A 21333-nucleotide genomic window follows, 5' to 3' on the forward strand; every position below is an offset into this window, starting at 1 on the left:
CGTCAACAAACACTCTATTAATGTCATGTTGCATAGTGACAATACGGCCATCCGAGGACGGCAGTGCAAGGACTGGCTGAATCATTGATTCCAATTTAACAAGATGTGCTAACAACTGTCCGGCTTTCTCTTCCTCCCAGTAGAAATGGCGGCGATCAACCAAGAGTTGTTCGTATAACTCACATACCTGATGCTTCTGTCTATTCGATGCAGCTCGTTTGTCCCAAGATTCCCCTAGGGATCTCTCTAGTCAAGCTAGTTTTACTTCTCCCTGCATCAGTTCCCTTTGTAAATTCTGAAGAAAACTCAAAGAAGTGGACATACAGGCACCCTGGAGGACTACATTTAAAGCCTCCCATTCTATTGCCCTGCTCGAGGCACTATCTCAATTTAATTCCACATAGCAATCCAGCGACTCCTGTAGAGTAGTACTGAAGACTGGGTCTATCAAGGCCTCAGCCCAGAGATGCCATAGTGGTATTTTGGGCAGAGTCCAATGTAGCATATGTCATCAATAACTTGGAGTGGTCTGATATGTATATACCCCATATATGACACTTCCCGCATCCACTGAGCAGCCAGCGATTGGATTAAAAAATAATCAGTTTGACTGCGTGTTTCCGAAACTGGGGCATAGCAGGAACATTCCCGGGCATGGGGGTGGCAAACACACCAAATATCCATCAGGCTAAACCCTTTTGCTTCTGGCCTGGAACCACTGACCCCTGAGGTTTGACCAGTAGCCTTGGAGGAGATCGATCCATCCCCCCCATCCGGTACACAGTTGAAATCCTCTGCTACAATTAACTCAGGGTCTCTGGAGATCTTTCCCACTTCCAACATTTTGCCCAAAAAGTGCCATAATCAACATTAGGGGCATAAACATTAGTCAGGCATAGAGTGGCCATCTAGCATACCCTCTGGAATAGTGTATCGTCCTTCAGTGTCCACCTGTACCCTTGATATCTTAACTGGTTTCCCTGGGATTACCCAAATAAGAGCCCCGTGTGCGTAATCAGAATAAGAAGTGCCATAAAGTTGCCCCCTCCATCTCTTTTGCAGGGCAGCAAAGCAATTCCCATAAATGTGTTTCTTGTAGAAACACAAAGTGCTCTCCATACCTTTGCAAATAGGCTAAAACTGTATTGTGTTTTGTGGAATATTTAGACCCCTAGCATTCCAGGTCAGAAATGTATAATGAGTACCACTATTGTTATTATCAATAACTGATATACTTGATGTGGTGGTCTCTGCTGACGGCCGATTAATTTGTATAGCAAGTGTAAGGAAGCGTCCCAAAAACATAACCCCAACTGAAAAAAGCATAACATGGCCTCTACTGTCCCCCGGTTTTACCCTTCGGCAGAATGAACACAGACCCTTGAAACAATCCTGGCCAGTAGGGACCCTGTTCCCACCCTAAACACTCTACCCAGTAACTGTTCCCACCCTTAAAAAACAATTATGACAGTCACGTCTAGGTTACAACACACTGTCCATGAAGTCTACTTTCCTCCCAGATTGCCCAGCCCACGTGGGCTAGTCATGACCCATGGGGGTAACTGTACTCCTAGGCACTCACTAGCCTGTGGCAGGAAGAATGGGTGTCTCTTACTTTGACTGAGTTTGTGACTTCTTTGCAAGGTCTTGGAACCTCATTGCCTCCCCCTCTCGTGACACACCCCAGGGTTAGTGTGGAGCACTTACCCAGCATCATACCTCCGCTCTGTTCATAATAGTTGTGAAGCCCTTCACTGGTGGCATGGTGCCAGCAAAGACACAGTCCGATCTTATTCGTCTTCAGTGCGATCACTTACGCCATCCTGTTCCTCTTGAAACCTGGAAAAGAAGTGTTGTAGAGGAACCTCCAGAAATTCAAGATGCAATGTTCCATCCAGTGCCACCAGGATAAGTCCTGTCAGTTTCTCCTCTGAGGGTCCAGATGATTTCCGCCTTGTTGTTTTGTTCCTGTTAGAGCAAATTAGGCCACACTTAATCTGTGTGGTTCGTTATGGGGTCTATTGGCCTTTCCCAAAACCTGATGCAACTCTCCAGTCTGAGGCATCCTTTGCAGTCTCAAAAAAGTGGACTTTACCATTGTGCTGGACTCATAGCTTTGATCAAGCCATATTTGACATTGTGTTCTCGAAGATGTAGCTTAACAGGCAGGAAGTTTTTGTGAAGGTGCTGGATGCGATAGGTGCAGTCAGGAAAAGCCTGTTGGTTGATTCTCATATATTGGAGGGCTGTGGGAGCGAACATGTTGTATTGTTAAGTTATGGTCCCCATAATTAAAAATACAGGCAAGTGGGGGTGAGGGGAGTCCAGATTTCAGGATTGCCACCAGAGCACATTGGGGGCGCGCTCAATGGAGAAGAATGTAGACAGCCCCTTAGGCTTAAGGGTATTTGGGATCCAGTCCTTCAGAAACAGTTCTGCTGAAATCCCTCTGCTTGTTCTCAAAAAGCTGTTAAAAACATATTACACCAGGGGAGGCCATTCACATCTTTTAGACACTCTTCCATGTGATCTGTCTTACTCATGAGGTCTGCCACTGTGGTTTGAAGCATTTTTACTTCTTGCTGCAGTGTGGAACTGTTTCCCTCAGTTTAACAACACTCTTTCTGCCACTTTGTGCAGATCCAGCTGAAGTTGGTTAACATAGATGGCAATAGTGTCCATATTTGATTCTAGAGCCTTTCTGGTACATCATATTGCAACCAGGATTTCTGAAGTGGCTAGGGTTTGTGAGGTGGATTCCTGATTCAGTCTTTCCCCCACCAATGGGCCCTGTGAGCCAAGGCCAGCAACTGTGCACTGATCTATCTTGTTGGCATAAGTTTGCAGGGGGCTTCTGTCCTTCCCCATAGCCTCCCCCAGTAATGGTCCAGGGCTACTACAGTGGTAATTGGTGATGCTCCCTGTTCCCTTTGCCTCTCTCCAGAACTCGGGGGTGGTATGTGCTGTCCTTCAACTTGACACCGTGGGCCTGATGGAGGGTGAGGGGAAGGTGCTGCGCCGGCCAGAGACCCACTGTCTCAGAGTTTCTCGGCGGCCACCTTTCCGACAGACAGTTGTGAGAAAGTAGCCTCTTTCTAGCATGGTTACCCCCACTTTTAGCCTGTTTGTGAGTGTGTGTCAGTGTGTTTTTACTGTGTCACTGGGATCCTGCTAGCCAGGACCCCAGTGCTCATAGATAAAAACCTATATGGCAGTGTTTTTTGCCTGTCTCGCTGGGATCCTGCTAGCCAGGACCCCAGTGCTCATAGTTTATGGCCTAATTTGTATGCCTGTGTAGTGCCTAACTGTATCACTGAGGCTCTGCTAATCAGAACTTCAGTGCTTATGTTCTCTCTGCTTTTAAATTTGTCACTGTAGGCCAGTGACTCAATTTACCAATTTCAATTGGCACACTGGACACCCCTTATAAGTCCCTAGTATATGGTACCTAGTTACCCATGGCATTGGGGTTCCAAGAGAACCCTATGGGCTGCAGCATTTCTTTTGCCACCCATAGGGAGCTCAGACAAACCCTTACTCAGGCCTGCCATTGCAGCCTGCGTGAAATAACAATCATGGTTTTTCACAACCATTTTCACTGCACTTAAGTAACTTATAAGTCACCTATATGTCTAACCTTCACTTGCTGAAGGTTAGGTGCAAAGTTACTAAGTGTGAGGGCACCCTTGCACTAGCAAAGGTGCCCCCACATAGTTCAGGGCCATTTCCCTGGATCTTGTGAGTGCGGGGACACCACTACACGCGTGCACTACATATAGGTCAATACCTATATGTAGATTCACAATGGTAACTCCGATTATGGCCATGTTACATGTCTAAGATGATGGAATTGTCCCCCCATTCCAGACATGGTAATAGGGAGCCGATTCCATGCATCCTGGGGGCTCTACCATGGACCCCAGTACTGCCAAACCAGCTCTCTAAAGGCTTGCTCTGCAGCTACAGCTGCTGCCACCTCACAGACAGGGTTCTGCCCTCCTGGGGTCTGGGCAGCCCAGTCCCAGGAGGGCAGAACAAAGCATTTCCTCTGAAAGCCGGTGTTACACCCTCTCCCTTTGGAAATAGGTGTTACAGGCTGGGGAGGGGTAGCCTTCCCCAGCCTCTGGTTTCTGCAAGGAGGGCACCATCTGTGCCCTTCAAAGCATTTCCAGTCTGCACCAGTTCAGGGACCCCTTCTCCCCTGCTCTGGTGGGAAACTGGACAAAGGAAAGAGGAGTTAACACTCCCCTCTCCATCACCACCCCAGGGGTGGTGCCCAGAGCTCCTCCAGTGTGTCCCAGACTTCAGCCACCTTGCTTTGCAAGGTGTGTGGGCACTCTGGAGGGCTCTAAGTGGCCAGTGCCAGCAGGTGATGACAGAGACCCTTCCTGATAGGTCCATACCTGGTAAGGTAGCCAATCCCCCTCTCTGGGCTATTTAGGGTCTCTCCTGTGGGTTCTCTTCAGATTCTGCTTGCAAATTTCCTTCAGAAATCCTCTGCAACAACTTCAGACTCTTCTGACCTCTGATCAACCGCAGCCTGCTCCAAGAAACACTGTAACTGCAACAAAGTGTCTACAAGAGACACTTTTCTTCAGCAACCTCAGCTCAAAGTCAGCAACAGCAACAGTTTCCATGGTGTGCATGCTCTGGGAACTCTGTCTTCATCCTGCACCAGAAGGACCAAAGAAATCTCTGACGGAGTCACTCCCCTGCTCCAAGCAGGCACCTTTCAAGATGACCACCAGTACCCTGGGACTCCTCTCACAGCAACGAGCGTGCTCCTAAGGACAAAGACTGTGGACATCATCTACATAGACTGTCCTCCTGATGCAATTTGGAGGAGGTAAGACCTTGCCTTCCCCGAGAACTACAGTACCCCTGTGTACTGCATCTTCTTCACCTCCTGAGGCCTCTGTGCACTCTTTGCAAAATTCCTTCTTGTACAGCCTGGCCCAGGTCCCCAACACGCCATCCTTTGATGCACAACTCGCTGAAACTCACAAAAAAAAAAGTCTTGGGGGATCATACCCATGGATGATAGGCACACCCTTGCATGGATTCACAATCATAACTAACGCACAACACCTAAAATGACGCATTTAAATTATCCCCACTTAACATTTGAGGCCTGAACAAACCATCTGAGAGACCTAAACTTTGAAACTACAGAAAGCAGCATAACCTAAACCTTTTATTCTCCAGGAGAACCCTCCAATGAGGCAAGACTGTTTTTCAGAAAGAGGCAGGGATATTTTCCAAAGTAATACTGGTCAGCTTCTCCAAAACAGCAGTGGATGGGCGCTTGGGGAAGACCAGCAGTGCAGGGATACAGAGTAAAAGCTTGAGAGGGCCTTTTTGTTTTTTAAAGTACACACCCAGGGGTGTTGAACTTGCAAACCACATCAAGTCTGTCACCTCAACTATGTAGGGAGCAGGTATAATCATTATACATATGACCAGAAAGGATTCTGAACTCTGCACAGTCTCCATACCAACTTAATATTTTTTAATGAAGCCCTTAGCAATAAGACTGACGATGTATATGTCAGACTTGATCAACTCTGACTAGTTGGGATTAAGTCACAATACACAGGGGAGTAACAATGTGCATGGGGTTGCCCATTTAGTTAAATAGGCCACATGCAAAAACATAATCACCATCTTGTTACATTGAGGCACATAGAAGGTATTGAACAGGGTGAATTTAAAGTACCTTATGTCATTACTCCAAAAAAACAAGTTTGGCCTAAATGTTGTCGAATGGATCCTATCTAATTATAGAAAGCTATAAAAATCTCTTCATATATCCTGGATTGGCAGAATCTGTGTCATCAAAATGAATATTCTATCCCACACCAGTACCGATTTCAGGCTGCCTGTCCTCATCCCAGAGGAAGAGCTTCACTTGCTCCAACAAGATAAAATAACCTTCTTTTAGACTTTGAATGCCCGGAAACTGTGGTTCACTACAGAGCAGCCCACCTGAGAGTGATTGTGGAATGGATATTTGTTGAAATGGGAAATCAGTTGTTATTATTGGATATATTGGAGGTGGGTAAATCTCTCTTGGACCTTCCATGTCTAGAATGATCTCAGAGATCCCAGAGTGCTTATACATCCCTCCCAAATAAAATTATCCTTGAGATTTAGTACAGAGTTTGTGAGAAGAGAGACTAACTACATTCCCACTCCATGCTAACCCAGAGTGTATGCCTACTCTCTATGGAGAGACGTTTAAGCATTATGGGAATGCAGGATGTCAGCATTGTGGGGGGGGGATGCAGGGTGTTGAGACCTATCTGATCTATTGCATTTGGGTATCAGTAAATCATTTGATCAATGTAAATAGGAGTTTTACATCTTAGAAACGTACTGTTTACAACAATGTTGCATACAGGACTAGTTAATGCACAACTCTTTAATGCCCTTAGTTACCTGGGAACTTGCAGTGATGGCCTCACCTTGGTACCCAAGGGAGGGTTTCAGTTTTTACAGACTTCTATCTAACAGATTTTAGCGTAAGTAAGGCCTCTCGAAACTTCCAGATCTAACGGCCGAAAGGCCTTAGAGGTCTCGGAAAAGGACTGGAAAAATGTTTAGCTAAACAGCCGCAAACCTTTGAGTGTTACGTCTACAAGATCTAATGTCAATGGTACCTGACTTCAGAATAGCTCCATTAGATCTACCCACCAATGCTAGACATTTTATGATGATGCTCAGAAGGGGTTAGCGGGAGGATCATCATGCTCCATAGCTGGTGAAAATGTTCAGCCAGGAGTGTTGATATTTACCAGGACTAGTTAATCCTTTATGCCCCTCTTCGCTATCTGTGATTTGAGGCTTTAGTTTGGTTGTGCTTCCAAGTCTGCAGAAAGAATTAGAAACCAAAAGGACAAAATGATAGTAGCAAACTGCCACTGTTGGGAAGATGATGTAGGTGCCCTAACCAATTATAACTATCTTTTAATGCTTAGAATGCACCCATAATTATCAGTCTGCTTCACACAAAGTATAATAAAATGTTATTAATCCCTATAGTTCACATCTTATGACGAGTAGTATTATCACTAAGGTACATGTTTAGACGCCATATTTTAAACTTCAGGATTTCATTGAGCACCAACGTGTGTTCTGAGATTTGTATTTAAGGGTTGTGTTGATTGAAACAATCACAATGATTTGAAGTGGAAAAGTCTAAGAAAGATCGTTTTGACGACGTAGCTAGGTGCCAATGCTATCCATGAATGAAGGACAACTCAACAGTCATTTGTGAGGTGTGTCACTTGTGATGTCTGAAGTGGAAGCAGTGGTGCGTTGGAAGTCAGCTACAAGGACACATGATCTGATGAATGAGTTTAAATACAGATGCACACCAGAGCCAATTATGTTATAAATGTACAGTAATACATTGTATGTGGTCATGTGCATTCCTTTCTGCTGCCTCATAAACGCCTCAGCAAATTAAAAGATTGTTTCATGCCAAAGTGATTTGTATCACAACTGTGTTATTTTCTGTGTTACAGGGCCCCGAATTTGAAATATAATATTTACCTTTCTAACATTCAGTGAAGATGTGAATTATAGTTGGAACGCAGTGTTATTGTCGGAGACAGCCATTGAACAGTATATCATGGATAAGCTTTTCCTGATTGCTATTCTTCAAGGTAATTTAAAAATACTGCATCTAAAAGCTCTTCACCAATGTGTGCATGTTGCTTAAATTGTGCTGTGGTGCCCTTTGAGTGATACTTCAGTTTGTGTATTCTTGGTTCTTTGTCTTTATGTGATTTCTGTTTTGTGTGAGTATACCTAGCGCAATATTACAGAAAATATGCCAAAGCCTTTTGCTGTGTACCAAATAGAATGAATTAAACAAATATTGACCCAGTAGATATAAAAACAAGCACTGGCAAAGCCATGCCATCGAGACCACCCCTCACCCCTCTCACCTCAACAACACTCCCAAATATTTTGCGGGGTATTGCCTACACTTGCCTTACTCTTGCATATGGCAGGAGTAAATCATTAACGTTTTTCAGTGTAGAAGGATGACAGGAATGTGTTTGTAAATACAAACAAACGTACATGTGTTAGAAATGGGGTTTCTGGTTGGCAGTCAGGTTACCCCCTGTCCAAGCAAAAGCCCTCACTCTAGTCAGGGTAAGTCACACACAATCCAAGATTATCCTGTGCCCACCCTCTGGTAGCTTGGCACGAGCAGTCAGGCTTAACTTAGAAGGCAATGTGTAAAGTATTTGTGCAATAAATCATACAATACCACCATATAGCACCACAAAAGTACACCACAGTGTTTAGAAAAATATATAATATTTATCAGGATAATTGTAGGTCAAAAAGAACAAAGTTGTCATGAGAAATTGTAGAGATATCACTGAAAAGTGATATAAAGTGTCTTAAGTCTTTAGAATATAAACAAAGTCTTTCAAGCACAAGTACCTGGTTTAGCGTGGAAAAATCTCCTCAGAGGGCCACAAAAGAAGAGGTGCGTGGAAAAAGGGTGTGTGCGTCGATTTCTCCTCAGCACACACGGACTTGCGTCGTTATTTTCCACGCGGGGAAGCCGTGCGTCGTTTTCCGGCGCATGGACAGTCTCTTTGTGTGGATCGCGGGGATTACCAGATGTCCCGGGTCTGTGCGTGGATTTTCCTGCTTGTTCTCCGGCTGCGCGTCGGTCTGCGGGGCTGCGCGTCGAAATTACGATCTCACGGCAGGCGTTGTGTCGATTTCTCCTCTAGAGGTCGGTCTGCGGGGCTGCGCGTCGAAATTACGATCTCGCGGCAGGCGTCGCGTCGATTTCTCCTCCAGAGGTCGGGCGGCGTTGTCCTTGCGAAGCCGTGCGTCGGATTTTAGGTCGTCCCAAGAGCGACGCGTCGATCAGCGTCGGTGTGCGGCGTTTTTCTCGCCGCCGAACAAGCTGTGCGTCGCACGGAGCGTCCAAGTGAAAAAGAGAAGTCTTTTTGGTCCTGAGACTTCAGGGAACAGGAGGCAAGCTCTATCCAAGCCCTTGAAGAGCACTTTCACAGCCAGACAAGAGTTCAGCAAGGCAGCAGGGCAACAGCAAGGCAGCAGTCCTTTGTAGAAAGCAGACAGGTGAGTCCTTTGAGCAGCCAGGCAGTTCTTCTTGGCAGGATGTAGTTTCTGGTTCAGGTTTCTTCTCCAGCAAGTGTCTGATGAGGTAGGGCAGAGGCCCTGTTTTATACCCAAATGTGCCTTTGAAGTGGAGGAGACTTCAAAGAGTGGCTAAGAAGTGCACCAGGTCCCCTTTCAGTTCAATCCTGTCTGCCAGGGTCCCAGTAGGGGGTGTGGCAGTCCTTTGTGTGAGAGCAGGCCCTCCACCCTCCCAGCCCAGGAAGACCCATTCAAAATGCAGATGTATGCAAGTGAGGCTGAGTACCCTGTGTTTGGGGTGTGTCTGAGTGAATGCACAAGGAGCTGTCAACTAAACCTAGCCAGACGTGGGTTGTAAGGCACAGAAGGATTTAAGTGCAAAGAAATGCTCACTTTCTAAAAGTGGCATTTCTAGAGTAGTAATATTAAATCCGACTTCACCAGTCAGTAGGATTTTGTATTACCATTCTGGCCATACTAAATATGACCTTCCTGCTCCTTTCAGATCAGCAGCTGCCACTTCAACAGTGTATGAGGGCAGCCCCAATGTTAGCCTATGAAGGGAGCAGGCCTCACAGTAGTGTAAAAACGAATTTAGGAGTTTTACACTACCAGGACATATAACTACACAGGTACATGTCCTGCCTTTTACCTACACAGCACCCTGCTCTAGGGGATACCTAGGGCACACATTAAGGGTGACTTATATGTAGAAAAAGGGGAGTTCTAGGCTTGGCAAGTACTTTTAAATGCCAAGTCGAGGTGACAGTGAAACTGCACACACAGGCCTTGCAATGGCAGGACTGAGACAAGGAAAAAGGGGCTACTTAAGTGGGTGGCACAACCAGTGCTGCTGGCCCACTAGTAGCAATTAATTTACCAGCCCTATGCACATAAAGTGCAACTTACTAGGGACTTATAAGTAAATTAATAGTCCAATCAGGTATGATTCAAGGTTACCATGTTTTAAGGAAGAGAGCATATGCACTTTAGCACTGGTTAGCAGTGGTAAAGTCCGCAGAGTCTAAAAACCAGCAAAAACAGTGTCCAAAAAGAGGAGGGAGGCAGGCAAAAAGTTAGGGGTGACTACCCTAAGGCTGTCAGGTCTAACAACATGTGTGCTAAGAATCGAGGGCATGCCCACCTTGAAATGCCCAGTTGTAACCTAAGGGGTTTATTTACTCACATGGACATATCTTAGTGACTAAGGGCCAGATGTAGCAACATTTAGAATTGCGACCCGCAAATTGCGAGTCAGAGCGACTCGCAATTTGCGAGTCGCAATTCTAAATGTTGGATGGTGTCCCTGACACCATCTGCAATTCGCAAGGGGTTTGCAAATGCCCACCTCATGAATAATCTGTGACTGCTTTTTAATAAAGCAGTTTTTTTTTTTTTTTTTTGTAATGCAGCCTGTTTTTCTTAAAGGAAAACGAGATGCATTACTAAAACGAAAAATGAAACGTTTTAGTTGCATTTTTTTCAGAGGACCACTCCCTGCTCTGAAAATGTTTTTTGTAGTGCCATTCACAACGGGGAAGGTTTGCGAATGGGTTACCACCCATTTGACATGGGTGCAAAATGCTATTGGTTTGCGACCGTGTTCGCAGTTACAAACCAATCCGGCATTGCACTGCGACTCGCAATTAGGAAGGGAACACCCCTAATTGCGACTCGCAAACCCGTTTTGCGATTCGTAACCATGTTACCTAATCAGAAAAACGAGGTTTGTGCATTGCGATGTGCTTTTTGCACGTCACAAACAGCAAAATTTGCTGCTTGCGACGTGCAAAAAGCTTTCTACATCTGGCCCTAAATCCCTTTATGAAGACGACGTTACCATTCTTGAATCAGGAATGTTAATCTGTAATTGTGAAATTGGCCCTGTGGATCTAACAATAAAATTTAATTTTACAATTCATTATCAACAAACGTGTAGGTTAATTGAAGCAACTAAAAACATCTACTCCCAGGATTGATTGATTTAGCAAATTATGGCGAAGGACCGGGTACCTGATGTTCAGCATCCATGTAGCAAACTAGACTGAAATGTGCTCCTTTTCATATTCCTAATTTCAAAATAATTTCCCTTGCCATTTCACAAAGTGAAAAAATGCAGGAAATACTCTACATTAGTTTTATTTATTGGTAAACATATGTTTTTTTTTTGTTCATATTGTTTTATTGTCATGTTCTTGTTGTTACACAAGTTAAATGCTGTTCCCAATTGCAATCACTTCACAGGTTCTTTTTGTATTTTTATGTGAAATCCTGCAGACTCCATCTGTTGATTTCAGTTAATTGTGTTTTTGGAGTATTTTATTTTATAGTTTGATATCGTGCCATTTAGCATATAGAAGCATTTCACATTCTGCCGTAAACCTTAATACATAATGTTACTTAAAACGTAATTCATAAATAACCGAAAAAATAATACCCATAGCTATACGAATAAAAAATCTATAACTGATCAATTCCAAGTTGCCAGCCGTTCGGATACCAAAGGCAAAAAAATTCCCTTCAAAGTAACACAGTGTCGTGTTAGTGCATTTTAAAATTACCTTCATTAAATCTCTAACACTGCAAACCTGTAACATTCTAAAAACGGGAAGAAGCAAACCTCTTCTTTCTTTATCAAAACGTACAAAATACAATTACATGAGGTAGAGACAACGAGGCATAATCACAAAAATGACAAATGAAGCTGTCCGCTCCAAGCAGATTGATCAATTTACAGTTTATAAAGGCTGCACCTGCCCAAGCCCAACCTTCAATAACCCTTTACTGATTTTGGTGCTTTTTATGTCACGCACATACGGTTGCGTATCCACACCCTAATCTGTGTCCATTAAATGAAGCTAATTATTTCTTTTCCCGCATATTCTAAGTCAGAATTTCTAGAATTCTAGGTCACCCACTTTATTATTAATGTTTGCTGCAGCACTGATCTACTCTTCAGATATGACCCTAATGATGTACCCAGGGAATCCTTGATAATTTGAAGGTTGGCAGTCTATCGTCCTGTGTCTTTCTCCTGTGAGTAAGATTTAATGAATTGCCTCAGGGAGCCGTCAGCCGGCGCTGAGAGGCAGGCCAGTATTTGAGAATCTTCTGCAACTCCACCCTCAGAGCTCTGTTCACTCGGCCTCTAGGCAAGCCAAAACATCTTTTCCAAATATTCATTCCGTTTACCTGCAACCAGGCTATATTCTTCACAGTCAAAACCTCACAGACGTACATCAGTAAATTTGCTATTTTGTGCATTGTCGGTCTCTCTTAATAGTTCTAGAAACTTATTCGGTAGTGCAAGGTCAATCCTTTGTAGGGCACCGGCAATAGCCTTTGAGGTTTCTAGTGATCTATGTGGGCTTTAAAGTTCAAGTTATATCTGAAAAGAGGTCCTAAATATCCATATATTAGCCCAGCTGCTTGATCCCCGCTTAGCTACCACTTATGCCTTACATTCTGTGAAATTCTTTTTGGAAAAAAACAAAAAAACATTACTTTACTGTTAGAAATGGGGTCTTTGGTTGGCACTCAGGTTACCCACTGTCCAAGCAAGGACCCTCACTCTAGTCAGGGTAAGTCGCACACAATCTAAATTATCCTGTGCCCACCCTCTGGTAGCTTGGCACTGAGCAGTCAGGCTTAACTTAGAAGGCAATGTGTAAAGTATTTCTGCAATAAATCGTACAATAACACAATATAGCACCACAAAAATACACCACACAGTGTTTAGAAAAATATATAATATTTATCTGGATATTTGTAGGTCAAAACGATAAAAGAGGCAATAAGAGATTGTAAAGATATCACTGGACAGTGATATAAAGTGTCTTAAGTCATTAAAAAGCAAACAAAGTCTCTTTCAAGCACAAAGTACCTGGTTTGGAGTGAAAAATCTCCGCATAGGGCCGCAGAGGAGGAGATGCGTGGAAAATGGTGTGTGCGTCGGTTTCGCCCCTTCACACACGGACTTGCGTCGTTATTTTTCACGCGGGGAAGACATTGCGTCGATTTCCGGTGTGTGGACAGTCTCCTCTGTGGGTCGTGGGGTTTTCAGATGCCCCGGGGTCTGTGCGTGGAATCCTGGGCTTGTTGTCCGGCTGCGCGTCGTTCTGGTGGGCTGTGCGTGGAATTTTCTTCCTCACGGCACTCGCTGCGTTGATTTCCCCTCTCGAAATGAAGTGCACTATATGTGCCCAGGGCCTTTGGATTAAATGCTACTAGTGGGGCTGCCGCACTGATTGGGCCACCCACTTATGTAGCTCCGTAACCTTGTCTCAGGTCTGCCATTGCAAAGCCTGTGTGTGCAGTTTCACTGTCAATTCGACTTGGCATTTAAAAGTACTTGCCAAGCCTAAAACTCCCCTTTTTCTACATATGTCACCCCTAGGGTATGCCCTAGGTAACCCATAGGGCAGGGTGCTGTGTAGGCAAAAGGCAGGACATGTACCTATGTAGTTTACATGTCCTGGTAGTGTAAAACTCCTAAATTCGTTTTTACACTGCTGTGAGGCCTGCTCCCTTAATAGGCTAACAGTGAGGATACCCTCATACATTGTTGAGTGGTAGCTGCTGATCTGTAAGGAGTAGGAAGGTCATATTTAGTATGGCCAGAATGGTGATAGAAAATCCTACTTACTGGTGAAGTTGGATTTAATATTACTATTTTAGAAATGCCACTTTTAGAAAGTGAGCATTTCTCTGCACGTAAATCCTTCTGTGCCTTACAATCCACATCAGGCTGGGTTTAGTTGACAGCTCCCTTGCACATTCACTCAGACACACCCCAAACACAGGATACTCACTTGCATACATCTCCATTTTGAATGGGTCTTCCAGGGCTGGGAGGGTGGAGAGCCTGACACTTGCATGTCAAAGGATAGTAGCCTGCCCTCACACAAAGGACTTCCACACCCCCTACTTGGACCCTGGCAGACAGGATTGAACTGAAAAGGGACATTGTGCACTTCTAAGTCACTCTTTGAAGTCTCCCCCACTTCAAAGGCACATTTGGGTGTTTAAACAGGGGCTCTGCCCCTACCAACTCAGACACTTCCTGGAGAAGAGAACCAGAACCTGCATCCTGCCAAGAAGAACTGCCTAGCTTGCCAATGGACTCACCTGACTGCTTGCTGTGAAGGACTGCTGCCGTGCTGTTGCCCTGCTGCCTTGCTGCTCTCTGGCTGTGGTGAGAAGTGCTCTCCAAGGGCTTGGATAGAGCTTGCATCCTGTTCCTTGAAGTCTCAGGGCCAAAAAGACTTCATCTCTACAAGAAGGACTCCTTGTGCGACGCAAATCGACACACAGCCTGCCAGAAACGATGCACAGCCTGCATCTTGGTGAATAATTCACCTCACGCCGAACCGGAGCAATGCAGCCCGACTTTGCAACAAGAAGATTGATGCAGTGCCAGCGTAGTGGGTCTGCAGCGGCATCAGGCCTGCGAAGGTCATCGCGTTCCAGCGAAGATCACGGAGTCAGGTGCAGGCGGCGTCACTGGATTCAGCAGCGGCATCGGTCTGAAGTCGATTTCCTTGGATTTTACCAGCTTTCCCTTCAAGGGCCCAGGGACTGGATAGGGCACCACTTGTCAGAGCAGCAGTCTCTCCAGAGCCTCCAGGTGCTGGCAGAGAGAAGTCTTTGCTGTCCCTGAGATCTCAAACAACAGGAGGCAAGCTCTAAATCAAGCCCTTGGAGATTTCTTCACAAGATGAAGGCACACAAAGTCCAGTCTTTGCCCTCTTATTCTGGCAGAACCAGCAACTGCAGGATAGCTCCACAAAGCACAGTCACAGGCAGGCAGCACTTCTCTTCAGCTCTTCTCCAGGCAGAGGTTCCTCTTGTCCCCAGAAGTGTTCTGAAGTCTGTTGTTTTGGGTGCCCTTCTTATACCCAATTTCTCCTTTGAAGTAGGCCTACTTCAAAGTAAAGTCTCTTTGTATGTGAAATCCTGCCTTGCCCATGCCAGGCCCCAGACACACACCAGGGGGTTGGAGACTGCATTGTGTGAGGACTGGCACAGCCCTTTCAGGTGTAAGTGACCACTCCTCCCCTCCCTCCTAGCACAGATGGCTCATCAGGAAATACAGACTACACCCCAGCTCCTTTTGTGTCACTGTCTAGTGTGAGGTACAACCAGCCCAACTGTCAAACTGACCCAGACAGGGAATCCACAAACAGGCAGAGTCACAGAAATGGTATAAGCAAGAAAATGCTCACTTTCTAAAGTGGCATTTTCAAACGCACAATCTTTAAATCAACTTTACTAAAAGATGTATTTTTAACTTGTAAGCTCAGAGACCCCAAACTCCACATGTCCATCTCCTCCCAAAGGGAATCTACACTTTAACCAGATTTAAAGGTAGCCCCCATGTTAACCTATGAGAGGGACAGGCCTGGCAACAGTGAAAAACGAATTTAGCAATATTTCACTGTCAGGACATATAAAATACATTACTATATGTCCTACCTTAACCATACACTGCACCCTGCCCTTGGGGCTACCTAGGGCCTACCTTAGGGGTGCCTTACATGTAAGAAAATGGAAGGTTTAGGCCTGGCAATTGTGTACACTTGCCAAGTCGAATTTACAGTTAAAACTGCACACACAGACACTGCTGTGACAGGTCTGAGACATGATTACAAAGCTACTTATGTGGGCGTCACAACCAGTGCTGCAGGCCCACTAGTAGGATTTGATTTACAGGCCCTGGCACCTCTAGTGCACTTTACTAGGGACTTACTAGTAGATCAAATATGCCAATCATGAATAAACCAATCAACATTAAAATTTACACATATGCACTTTAGCACTGGTTAGCAGTGGTAAAGTGCTCAGAGTTCATAAGCCAACAGCAACAGGTCAGAAAAAATAGGAGGCAGGAGGCAAAAAGTTTGGAGATGACCCTGCATAAGCAAAAAAGTCCAACAGTTGTTTTTTCTTGTCATGGTGATTTCACGAACAGGTTTTAACTTGTTCATTTTTTCAAGCACCTAAATATACATAGTGACTGGTTTAACAAAAAAGTAGCAAACTCAAACCCACAAAAGAACTCTTTGAATGGATGCAAATTTACAACTTTTTTTTAGAACTCACAAACATTGGTGGTAGTAGTCATGGAATGCTACACCAGTTTCAAGTTACCAGCCATACAGACTATTGACAGTCGAACACCCAAATGGTCCTGGGATAGATGCTTGCAAATAGTGGAAACCTGTGGTTCCCAAACTGTCACCTCCGGTGGGTCGCAGGATGATTTCTGGTAGGTTGTGTAAGTCTAAGCAATACATACAGATGTGTTTAAATTGTGTTTATTTTGTTACATATTCTGCACTTCAAATACGGAGGTCAAATGTCAGGATTTGTCTTTCGACAAATTGCTGCTTATTTTTAAGGGGTGAGCGTAAAGCGCTCCGTCCCTCTTTTAAACTCTCTTCAGGGGGCTTTAAACCATGCTCATGCTACGTCAGTCACTTTCATTGGTTCGTGGGCTTGTCTTTTAAAATCTGCTTGTTTTCATTCGTGAAAGGCATGCATACTTCATGCCTTTCCCGTTGTTTAGCCCGCCTCGAGAGTACCGGTAAACTACTGGAAACGGACAAGGCTCCATGATTTCCGTATGGTTTCTGGACTACTTTTTCTCTTTATTTATTTTTTCTTTCATTTAATGTGGCAAGAAAAGTCTAGTTTGTAGTTTGCAACGCTAATAGCTCTAACTCGACGTAATGCGAGACCCCTTGCATTGCAAATGCTTGTTTAACATGGGGATTGGTACTTATAAACTCTTTTCACTTTGCAATCAGAGAAAAACAAAAGTAAAGTGAATAATGTAACAATCTTGTTAGAGTATAGGGGTTGTGTCAGGAAGGGCTATAGCATTCATTTTTTTTTTTGGCACATCAAAACATAAATACCTGTAAGTTATAAACTGTATGCATTCAGCAGTTAGGAAATTAAAAATACACCCCATTCTTTGTAATTCTGAAGTGTGCTGGAAACAGAGATTTTAATAGAATCAAAACAACTCAAGACATTTTACCTTGTGGTTGACAAATGATAATAATTACATACATGATTTCCATATGCTGTCATTCCTGCACAACACAGTTTTATCAATAAAACTGTATATCTGTTTAACTTGAGCTGTATTTTAAATGGAAAATGTGTTGTGTGAATGACAGCGGCTACCACACAGTGCTCTAACTACATGTAAAAATCACCTGCTTCATGTCCATTTAAGCTAGATGGGTCACAAATGTTAGTTCTAAAAATTGGTTTATGGTTCTAAAAGGTTTGGATCGCACTGGTCTAACCATTGGGAATCCTTCAATGTAGCATTCCAAACCAAGGTTTTTTGCCAACTCTTCCCATCTAGGCAGAGACCCTGATTTAGGGTTTGGCATATGATTTAGGGTTTGGCAAGTAAAGGCAGACAGGGTGGTGGAAGAATTTACATCTTTCATCTGAGTTGACTCCATCAGCAAACATTTAGAGATGTCTGTTGGCTGCAAGGATATCTCCCTATTACTAATGTCATGGTTGTTCTTGTCAGTGTGGGAAAGTTTTGACAGCCAGTTTTGTCAAACACGACAGCTGGCTGTGAAATCTTTCCGCAGTTTATTCTTCAAAAAGAAACTCCCAAGAGAGAGTTTTCTCCTATTGAGCCAGGGTCATTTTTAAATGTCTCGCAACACCACGATATGCCTGGCAGTGAGGGACAGTTAAAAAGAAAAAAAACGCCCAATGTAAATAGGGCGGATGATCAGATGGCTTACCTCAACTTTGAATCAGTTGCTTATGAAGGGTGCCAAGTGCCCTAATGTAATTACAGGGATTTGGCCCCATCCCATAGATTTGAAGCATAGAAAGTACCCTTTAATTGGGGTAAAATGGGCTTCTCATCCTTCTGTGCCTCAGTACCGCTGCTCCTGATGCACAAATGATAGCTGTACCCCTTCTTTGATTAAGTAATCATGGAAGGAAGGGAATGAGGAGGTAATAACTATTAGCTTTCTTTTTCCTGTTAGAAACAAGAAATAGGGGGATGTCTCATACCTATGACTTCCTCTTCCTTACCACACCCTCCTCACTACCGTAGCAGCACCTGCAACACATGTTGCCCCTGTTCATGAGAGGACGGCTGTTACAATGATGTTGCAAGTGTGCCAGTTGAAGTATGCCATACTCTAGGTTTTGCTCGGGGAGATGAGTGTTGGCAAATGGTTTGGTTTTCCCATCTCTTCAGACACGCTCAGCTGTTACTCCACAGCCTAATCACAGGAGGGATGGGTTGCAGGAGTTGATACTTTCAGAACCCATACTCCAAGTAGGCCCTCTTGTGGCAATAAGGTAAATTCAGCGCTATCCTTTGCTTGGGAGGTTGGTTTATCTTTGTGATTTGGCAGTGGGATGCTCCCACCTGCATTTGAAACGACATCTCCACTCTGTGCCTAATCTTGGCACTTAGGACATTGAATGCCCCCGTAAAAAACAAAACAAGCTTAAATTTGATTCCTCTTCCTACAGGCATATAGAAAGGGTTTATATGATGTTTCTCATCACCCTGTCCTGATTTTTCATTTAAAGGCGCACTGAAATCTGGGTTTCGTATTTTGTTCTCTATTACTGTTGTTATGGGACTTGTTAGATCTGGTATCCTAGGCATGGTTTTCCACCTAACTTTTTACCATCCGACCTCTTGTTGTTTTGACTTTGTTTTTGCTGGCCTTTGGACTCTGCACACTTTACCACTTTTAACTAGTGCTAAAAAGCTTATGCGCTCTCCTTAAAAGATGGAAAGAGTGGCTGTTAGACCTGACAGCCTTAGGGTAGTCACCCCTAACTTTTTGCCTGCCTCCCTCCTCTTTTTGGACACTGTTTTTGCTGGTTTTTAGACTCTGCGCACTTTACCACTGCTAACCAGTGCTAAAGTGCATATGCTCTCTCCCTTAAAACATGGTAACCTTGAATCATACCTGATTGGACTATTAATTTACTTATAAGTCCCTAGTAAGTTGCACTTTATGTGCATAGGGCTGGTAAATTAATTGCTACTAGTGGGCCAGCAGCACTGGTTGTGCCACCCACTTAAGTAGCCCCTTTTTCTTGTCTCAGGCCTGCCATTGCAAGGCCTGTGTGTGCAGTTTCACTGCCACCTCGACTTGGCATTTAAAAGATCTTGCCAAGCCTAGAACTCCCCTTTCTCTACATATGTCACCCTTAATGTGTGCCCTGGGTATCCCCTAGAGCAGGGTGCTGTGTAGGTAAAAGGCAGGACATGTACCTGTGTAGTTATATGTCCTGGTAGTGTAAAACTCCTAAATTCATTTTTACACTACTGTGAGGCCTGCTCCCTTCATAGGCTAACATTGGGGCTGCCCTCATACACTGTTGAAGTGGCAGCTGCTGATCTGAAAGGAGCAGGAAGGTCATATTTAGTATGGCCAGAATGGTAATACAAAATCCTACTGACTGGTGAAGTCGGATTTAATATTACTATTCTATAAATGCCACTTTTAGAAAGTGAGCATTTCTTTGCACTTAAATCCTTCTGTGCCTTACAATCCACGTCTGGCTAGGTTTAGTTGACAGCTCCTTGTGCATTCACTCAGACACACCCCAAACACAGGGTACTCAGCCTCACTTGCATACATCTGCATTTTGAATGGGTCTTCCAGGGCTGGGAGGGTGGAGGGCCTGCTCTCACACAAAGGACTGCCACACCCCCTACTGGGACCCTGGCAGACAGGATTGAACTGAAAGGGGACCTGGTGCACTTCTTAGCCACTCTTTGAAGTCTCCCCCACTTCAAAGGCACATTTGGGTATAAAACAGGGCCTCTGCCCTACCTCATCAGACACTTGCTGGAGAAGAAACCTGAACCAGAAACTACATCCTGCCAAGAAGAACTGCCTGGCTGCTCAAAGGACTCACCTGTCTGCTTTCTACAAAGGACTGCTGCCTTGCTGTTGCCCTGCTGCCTTGCTGAACTCTTGTCTGGCTGTGAAAGTGCTCTCCAAGGGCTTGGATAGAGCTTGCCTCCTGTTCCCTGAAGTCTCAGGACCAAAAAGACTTCTCTTTTTCACTTGGACGCTCCCTGCGTTGAAAATTTCGACGCACAGCTTGTTCGGCGGCGAGAAAAACGCCGCACACCGACGCTGATCAACGCAACGCTCTTGGGAGATCGTAATTTCGACGCGCAGCCCCGCAGATCGACATCCAGAGGAGAAATCGACGTGACGCCTGCTGCGAGATCGTATTTTCGACGCACAGCCCCGCAGATCGACATCCAGAGGAGAAAACGACGCGACGCCTGCCGCGAGATCGTAATTTCGACGCACAGCCCCGCAGACCGACGCGCAGCCGGGGAACAAGCAGGAAAATCCACGCACAGACCCGGGACATCTGGTAATCCCCGCGATCCACAAAAAGAGACTCTCCGCGCGCCGGGAAAACGACGCACGACTTCCCCGCGTGAAAAATAACGACGCGAGTCCGTGTGTGCTGAGGAGAAATCGACGCACACACCCTTTTTCCACGCACCTCTTCCTTTGTGGCCCTCTGAGGAGATTTTTCCACGCTAAACCAGGTACTTGTGCTTGAAAGAGACTTTGCTTATATTCTAAAGACTGAAGACACTTTATATCACTTTTCAGTGATATCTCTACAAGTTCTCCTTACAACTTCGTTCTTTTTGACCTACAATTATCTTGATAAATATTTTATATTTTTCTAAACACTGTGTGGTGTATTTTTGTGGTGCTATATGGTGGTATTGTATGATTTATTGCACAAATACTTTACACATTGCCTTCTAAGTTAAGCCTGACTGCTCGTGCCAAGCTACCAGAGGGTGGGCACAGGATAATCTTGGATTGTATGTGACTTACCCTGACTAGAGTGAGGGCTTTTGCTTGGACAGGGGGTAACCTGACTGCCAACCAAAAACTCCATTTCTAACAGTGGCTTATACCAAATTGGCATATTTAATCTACTTTGCAAGTCCCTACTAAACTGGCCCTACCTTTGCCTAGGGCCTATATGTTAAATGCTGCTAGTGGACCTGCACAACAAAGTGTGTCACATACTTAAGTAGCACTTTAAATATGGCCCAGCCCCACTTACACTTGAACAGACTTCTTCCTGTCTGCACACCAAGGGCTGCATGCCCCTCGTAGTTAGTCTTGAACAAGGGGC

General features: G+C 44.7%; 1 protein-coding gene across 1 annotated transcript in view; it reads left to right on the forward strand.

Moving 5' to 3' along the window:
- The window catches only part of LOC138246436 (B-cell receptor CD22-like), a 338718-nt gene that overhangs the window by 79750 nt on the left and 237635 nt on the right, over positions 1–21333 (forward strand). The window contains exon 2 of the mRNA XM_069201047.1: positions 7527–7667. Within this exon, the coding sequence (XP_069057148.1) occupies positions 7634–7667 (34 nt within the window). The 5' untranslated portion in view covers positions 7527–7633. The remainder of the gene's footprint in view (positions 1–7526; positions 7668–21333) is intronic.

Source organism: Pleurodeles waltl, chromosome 7, assembly GCF_031143425.1.
Source record: "Pleurodeles waltl isolate 20211129_DDA chromosome 7, aPleWal1.hap1.20221129, whole genome shotgun sequence".
Taxonomy (NCBI): Eukaryota; Metazoa; Chordata; class Amphibia; order Caudata; family Salamandridae; genus Pleurodeles; species Pleurodeles waltl.